Raw genomic sequence first — 6,728 nt, 5'->3', positions numbered from 1 at the left:
AGGCGGGCGGTGAGGTGGCGGCCTGGTCCCGCACGGATGGCTGAGGGCAGCGGCCCTGCGGGCGAGACTGGGATGTAACTGTCCGGCAGGGCATTGATGGGAAATCCCTAGCCTATAGGCCAGAGACGGCGCGAGGCTCAGGCCTTCCCGATGTCCCACTGCGAGACTCGGCTGGCTTGTCCCTTTGGACCTCGGTGTCTCATAATTAAAACAGCCCCACCTTGGGTACGGCACTCTCCGATGTATGAAAAGCTTTCACCTGGGTCTTCTCATTTGGTCCTCACACAGCAGCTTTTGGAAGGAGACCAGGGAATGAATTATTGTGTCATTTTGCAGACAAAAAACTAAGACTCAGAGTGGAACGCCCAGTGAGGTCGTGGCAATGGGACTTAGGTCTTACTCCTCCAAATGTAGCGCCCTTTCTACCGGGCCACTCTGCCTCACCTGTTAAAGGAAGGGGATTAGTTAGGCGAGCGACTGACAGTTTTTTCTTTTCTTCCTCTTTTCCTTCTTTTCCCCTTCCCCATCGTCTTCCCCTTCTTCTTCTTTCCTTTCCCTCTTTCTATCCAGATCAGAGCTGACTAAGAAGTATTCAGAAGCCAAGTCATGGATCCACCTGCACGTAAAGAAAAATCCAAAATCAAAGAACCTGTCAGCAGAGTTGAGAAGGCCAAGCAGAAATCAGCCCAGCAGGAGCTGAAGCAAAGACAGAGAGCAGAGGTGAGACTGAGGAGTGGGCCTGTATACCTGGAGTCTGCTGGAGACAATGGCAGAACAGAGAAATAGCAGAACTGTGGGGAGTCCTACCTGCATCCAGGCAAAACAGGTGTCCTCTAAAACAGGTTTAGAGAAGAGATTGTTGAGGTCCAGAATGGTGAAGTGACAGACAGCCCAGAGTCACATGCCAAGTTAGTGTCAGAACCCCAACCAGTCGCAGTTCTCCAGAAGACTCCTGGCACGGAGCTTTTGTGGTAGGGACCTGAGGGAAGGAAGAAAGGAGAAAGAGAAGGGACGTGCTAGGGAGCGATCAGAGTAAGAGAAAGCAAGTGTCAGACACTGCAGCTCAGATGTTCTTTCTGGATTTGGCCCGCAGAGTAGCTGCTCATAACCAGAAAGGGGGGGCCCAAGCTTTGCACCTACCAATGTGTCCTTTATTCAATCAACACTTACCAATCAACAATTACCATCAATTTGTGAATAAAAAGCCTAAACTGTTTACACTGCCTAGGTTGAACCACATCAAACATGAGTATTTTTTTTTAGTATTTAATATCAGGGAAAAGCTTGCTGCACTCTTCTATTTGTTTTGTTCATTTTTTTTTTTTTTGAGAAATTTAAAAATACACAAAAATAAAATAATATAACAAACACTTGGGTGCTCAGCACCCCAGAATGGTAGTGGTTAACATTTTGTCATATTTGCCAAAAGGAGACTTTTTAAAGTAAGAGAAATTAAAATTGCATATAAATTTGAAGTCCTCTTTGTCTATTTCCTGTCTTATACTCTTTTTTCCCTCCCCATGGGCAACCACTATTTTAAAAAATACTTTTACATTCAAATATATTAATAGATATCCTTGAACAATATACAGTATTCTTGGCATATAAAATTCTACATTAATAAAATTCCATGTTTTATTTTACATTATGTTTACACTTTTTTAGAACTATTCATGTTAATATAAAAATTTAGTTTATTTCTCATCATCGCTCACAGTAGTATATTTTATGAAACCACTTGAGTGTATTTACCCATTCCTCCAGTGATGGACATTTAAATTATTTATCTTTTTTTTTTTTTTTTTTTTTTTGCTATTACAAGCATTGCTGTAGCGAAAAACTTTTAGATATCTCCTTTGGCACCTGTGCTACAATTTCTGTAGGGCGTGTAGAACTAGAACTACTGGGTACATTTCAGTTTTACTGGATATTGCCGAATTGCTTCCAAAGAGATTGTACAAGTTTGTTTTTGCATTAGCAGTGTAAGAGTTCTCATTGCTCACGTCTTTTCCAGCACTTTACAGTGGCAGGCTTTAAATTTTCATTAATCTGATCCATTCATTAAACAACTGTTGAATGCTGTTATGTGTCAGGCACTGTTGTAGGACTTGAGATGGATGATGGGACAAGGCAGAGGAGAGTCCTGCCTGTGAATCTTGCATTCAGTGCAGGAGGCAGACAGTAAACATAGTAAGTAAATTTAATAGTGTGTTCGAAGTTAATCTATAAACTGAAATCTACCTTTGGATTAAGGTAGGCCGTCTGAGAGCTGGGGACCTATACTCTAACGGACTGTTGTTCTCCTTTCCTTTACCGCCCCACCTGGGTCAAGGCTCCCTGATGACTTTACTGTATTGTGCTTTGGTGAACTATTTGAGGGGTGCTATAAGAAACAGCTCTCAGAAACTGTCATTTATGCATACTGTAGGGATAGATGTTGTTGAAGACATTGTTCATATCCTTACTGACACCCTTCTGGTGAGGTTCCACAGGGTAGATTCGTCTGACTTCAAATCCCAGCTCCTCCGTAAATCTCAGTTCTTCCTGTGTGACCTCAGACAAGATACTTATCCTCTCTGAACCTTAGGTCCTCAGTTCCTCCATGATAAAATGAGGATGATGTCTACCTCACAAGATTGTTATAAGGAATGGAAATGTTATATGCAAAACACTTAGCACAGTGCCTGGCATGGAGAGAACACTCAGTAAATGGCAGCAGTTGTTGTCAGGGATCATTGTGCGTTAAGCAGTCGGCTCATTTTGAGTGTGTGGACTCTGAGTCGAACAACTGATTGTGTTTATGTTGACTCGCTGAAATGTAATATTGGATTTGCGCTCTAGCAGCAGCTGGCAGTAGCCAAGCTCTTCATATATGCCAGGCATGGGCCAGACTGCACATGCATGACGTCATGTAGTCCTCACATCAGGGCATATTGTGGTTACTCAGGTATTATTGTCACTTCCATTTCAACCTTGGTAAATCCTTCCTGCAGTAAGGTAGGGAGATATCGAATACATGACTTTATGAGGTAGAAGGTATTCTTTTCATTTTAAAGTGAAGTGATGTGACCAGAATCCCTGGTTAATGAGGGATCGAGGGACAGGGCTGCCATCTAAACAGATCTTCTGACCTTCCTCTCCTGCTTTTTGTTTTTCCCTATATAGCTGCCTTGCTGTTTTCTTTATTTATGTTGCATGGAATGTAATTTCCTAAGATAGAAATGTGACAAGACCCCTTGGGGGGAGGAAGAGACACAGTTTCCATTAGGTTCTTCAAGGATGCCACATTCCAGAAAGTTAGATGTGAATGAGAGCTATGAGGGTGAATGGAAGCAAAAGGCACAGTTGGCAGTTGAAGCAGCATTTGGACACTGTTGGTGACCCTTTCCTTCTTGAAAGTCTTTTGTTCCTTGGTTCGGACCTCCTGACCTGTTTTGAGTCTCTTTTTTCTCTGCTTACTTTATTTTTCTCTTTCTCCTACCATTATATGGTGGTCTCCAAGAAGCTGTTTAATATCCCTCTCAGTCTCTAGCACAGTAATGTGCAGAATGCAAATGCTCATTAATGCAAGAATGAATGAAGCAAAGGTTTAAAAAAACATAATACACACACACACACACACACACACATATAATGTGTGTGTGCAGCTTAAAGAAGATGAGTAAAACAAACACCTTTGTACCTACCCTCAAACTACAGAAATCGAACCTGACCAATCACTTAGAAGTTCCTTGGGCCCCACTCTGGTCATGTCCCCAACCCTTCCCACTAGTAGTACTTCATTCCTTAATTTGGTGCTAATCACTCCCTCTCTGTTCTATATTGATTTACAACTTCCGTATGTACTCTTAAATAATATTTTGTAGTGTAACAACATATTGTCTAGTTTTGCATGTTTCAGAACTTTACATATTATAGTCTGTGATTGGCTCTCTTCATTCAGCATCTTTTTTGAAACTATTCAAATTTATTTATTTTTATTGTGGTAACTATAACATAAAACAACCATTTTAACCATCTGTATTGTTTCCTTAAGAATCATTTGTGGTTGTAACTTTTCATCACTGTGGAATTCCATTTTCCTTAGAGATTATAGGATCTTACCACAATAAAAAAATTGTAGAAAGAAAAAAGATTATAGGATCATTCAAGCTTACCATTCTAGTCAGTTTTTATCATTTTGATTTCTAGAAATTTACTTCATTACGTTTTCAAACTTATTGACACAAAGTTCATAATGCGTTGTAATCTCCATTATATCAGTAATTATTTTTTCTTTTTAATTTTAATAATATTTGTGTGTGTCTGCTCCCTTTTTTATCTGGATCATTCATGTCAGAGATTTGCAGAGTTTGCTTTGGTATTTTCAAAGAACCATCTTGCAGTTTGGGTGATCCTGTATTATACACTTGGTTGCTTTTTTATTAATTTCTACTCTTATTTTGTATTTTCTGTGTGTCTCACTTCTCAGTTGCTTTTTTTTTCCCCTCTTTAATTCCACCCCCCGCCCCACCACCACTCTTCCACCCCTGACCTATGGATGTTGCCGTTTCCCCTTAAGAACTGGATCTCTGAAGGTGGGGCGTCTCCTCCCACACGCTTGCCCTTGCCTGAGTTATGGTCCGCGGCTCCACCTGGGGCTGGAACCCAGGACCTTCTGCGTGTGCTAACCACTACATTATGGAGCCACCCCCTCAGTTTTTTTTATTCCCCTTTCTTGTCTTCTTTTTAATCAGTTATTTTTCCTGTACACAAACATGCCTCTTCATTTTTTCATTCTACAAATTGGGAAGTTTTATGATTTTTATGTTCTTTAGTGAACAGATTGATACTAGAAGAATTTTTTTAAAAAAGGTGAGGAATAAGGTAGATCACCAGACTTTACCTTAGAATGCCCCTTGCCGTTTTCATTCCACCCCAAGGTCTGCCCTAGGTCCTCTTCCTACTTCCCCCCCAATCCCCTGCCTCCCCCACGCACACATTGTTGCAATAGATGCTTCCTGAGTAGCCTATAATCCCTCCTCCCCCCACTCCATCCCTCACATGATCTCTGGTTATCTTTCCCAAAGCCGGGGTATAATCAAGTTGCTCCCCTGCACACGTCTTTGCTGGCAGGCTCTCCAGAGTTGGCCAGATAAAGTTCAGATTCCTTGGCATGGCATTTAAGGCCTAACATACTACTTTTCTTGCTTTCTCCATCTCCCCAAACCCCACTCTATAATAACCTTTATATAGGCATATTTAAAGTTTCCAGAACTAATCCTGTACTTTCCATTATATTTATTTAATCATAATATCCCTTCTTCCTCCCACCCCCCATCACGCATCAAGTCCCTTCCCAATCTCTACCTGTTTAAATCCTACTGATCCTTTAAAAGCCAAATTAAGTCACCTGCTTCCCTGCTTCTCTCTTGATTCCCCAAATGGAATTAATACCTACTTCTCCTGTTCCCTTATCACTATCCCTGCATTACTGGTGCAGTTCTGGCGTTTTCCAATGACACAGCCTATTATGTCTCAAGATAAGTTAAACAGCCACCTCCCTTCCTGACACCTCTTTTTCTCCCATTCAGATCTATGCCCTCAACAGAGTCATGACAGAACTGGAGCAGCAGCAGTTTGATGAGTTTTGTAAACAGATGCAGCCTCCTGGAGAGTGAGCCGCCCCATGTTCTGGGACCCTGGAGGCTTTTTCTGTGAGCTCATTACTGGTTTTAAGCTGAAATGGCCCATTTGGAGCCTTCCAGAACTAGACAAGAAGACATTTTTGTTATTCCTAAAACTGGATAAATCTGAACAACTCTATGTAACTTCTGTTACACTGGTTCTTCCAATCTGAATTAGCTAAATGCTTACTGAAGAGACTTGTTTTATTCTTCTAAGACAGTGTCCTTTTTTTTTTAACCTTTTTCTATTGTTTGAGAAAAATCAGTGTCTCTTGTGAAACTGCAAATCTCCAAAAATGCAAATAAAATACTAATAAAATGTGTGTTTATTCATACTTTAGTTTGGGGGTACCTAGCCATAGAAAATGGAGTCAGAAAGAATATACTACGAAAGAAAAGTGGAGGTGAGCAGAGGGAAGCCTTGGAGAGGAGTGGAGAGGGAAGAGGAGAAAGAACATGACTATTTCCAGGTCTCCTTCCTCCTGGGGCTGAAACTCTGCAGCCCTTCCTGATCCTCCATTTTTAGCCACACAGGTGTAAATCTGTGCCCTTTTACTCCCAGATGATCCACTATGCAGGGTCAGAGGCTGGAAGCAAGGATCTTCTCACCTCATGAATGTGGACAGCTAGCAGCAGGCCTGCACCAACAGGGAGGGGAGGTGCTTATGCATTTCCATTTTGGGGTGACTTTATCAGGCCTAGAAACAGGTTTATGATGGGATTATTCAAAGTGGAATGTCTGAGCTCAAGGGTATTTGTAAGTTTCTTAACCACATTATAGTAAACTTGTATATAGTTTACTACAACATACAATTCATTCATCTCCAAAGTAAACATTTTTGAGTGCCAGGTGCTATGGCAGGCGACCCAAATCCAAAAGCATGAACTGAAAACTTAAAATTGAGTGGAACACGGACATAATCATCTAACAAAAAATAAAAATGACAGAGATGAACAGAGGGCAGTGGGGAAGGGGAGAGGGCTGTCTGCTCCTGCAGAGCCCAATCAGAGCTGTGTGGGCTTCTTTGGATTTTTATTTGTAAATCCTAATTTTAGATTTAA

General features: G+C 41.3%; 1 protein-coding gene across 1 annotated transcript; it reads left to right on the top strand.

The window, feature by feature from the left end:
* Positions 1–28: 28 nt before the first annotated feature.
* On the top strand, positions 29–5,989 carry SVBP (small vasohibin binding protein). Its single transcript, XM_006904002.3, has 3 exons — positions 29–225; positions 571–720; positions 5,574–5,989. The coding sequence occupies exons 2-3, from the start codon at positions 607–609 to the stop codon at positions 5,658–5,660; spliced, it is 201 nt and encodes a 66-aa protein (XP_006904064.1). The 5' UTR covers positions 29–225; positions 571–606; the 3' UTR covers positions 5,661–5,989.
* Positions 5,990–6,728: the final 739 nt, after the last annotated feature.

Source organism: Pteropus alecto, unplaced genomic scaffold (assembly GCF_000325575.1).
Source record: "Pteropus alecto unplaced genomic scaffold, ASM32557v1 scaffold170, whole genome shotgun sequence".
NCBI lineage: Eukaryota > Metazoa > Chordata > Mammalia > Chiroptera > Pteropodidae > Pteropus > Pteropus alecto.
The sequence above is the reverse complement of the archived record's forward strand: the minus strand, read 5'-3'. Positions and strand labels throughout refer to the sequence as shown.

Excerpts from the sequence above, each read along its gene's own strand:
- SVBP (XM_006904002.3), top strand. The coding sequence starts at position 607 with ATGGATCCACCTGCACGTAAAGAAAAATCCAAAATCAAAGAACCTGTC. Across the intron at positions 721-5,573 it reads AGCAAAGACAGAGAGCAGAG|ATCTATGCCCTCAACAGAGT; the intron begins GTGAGACTGAGG and ends TCTCCCATTCAG.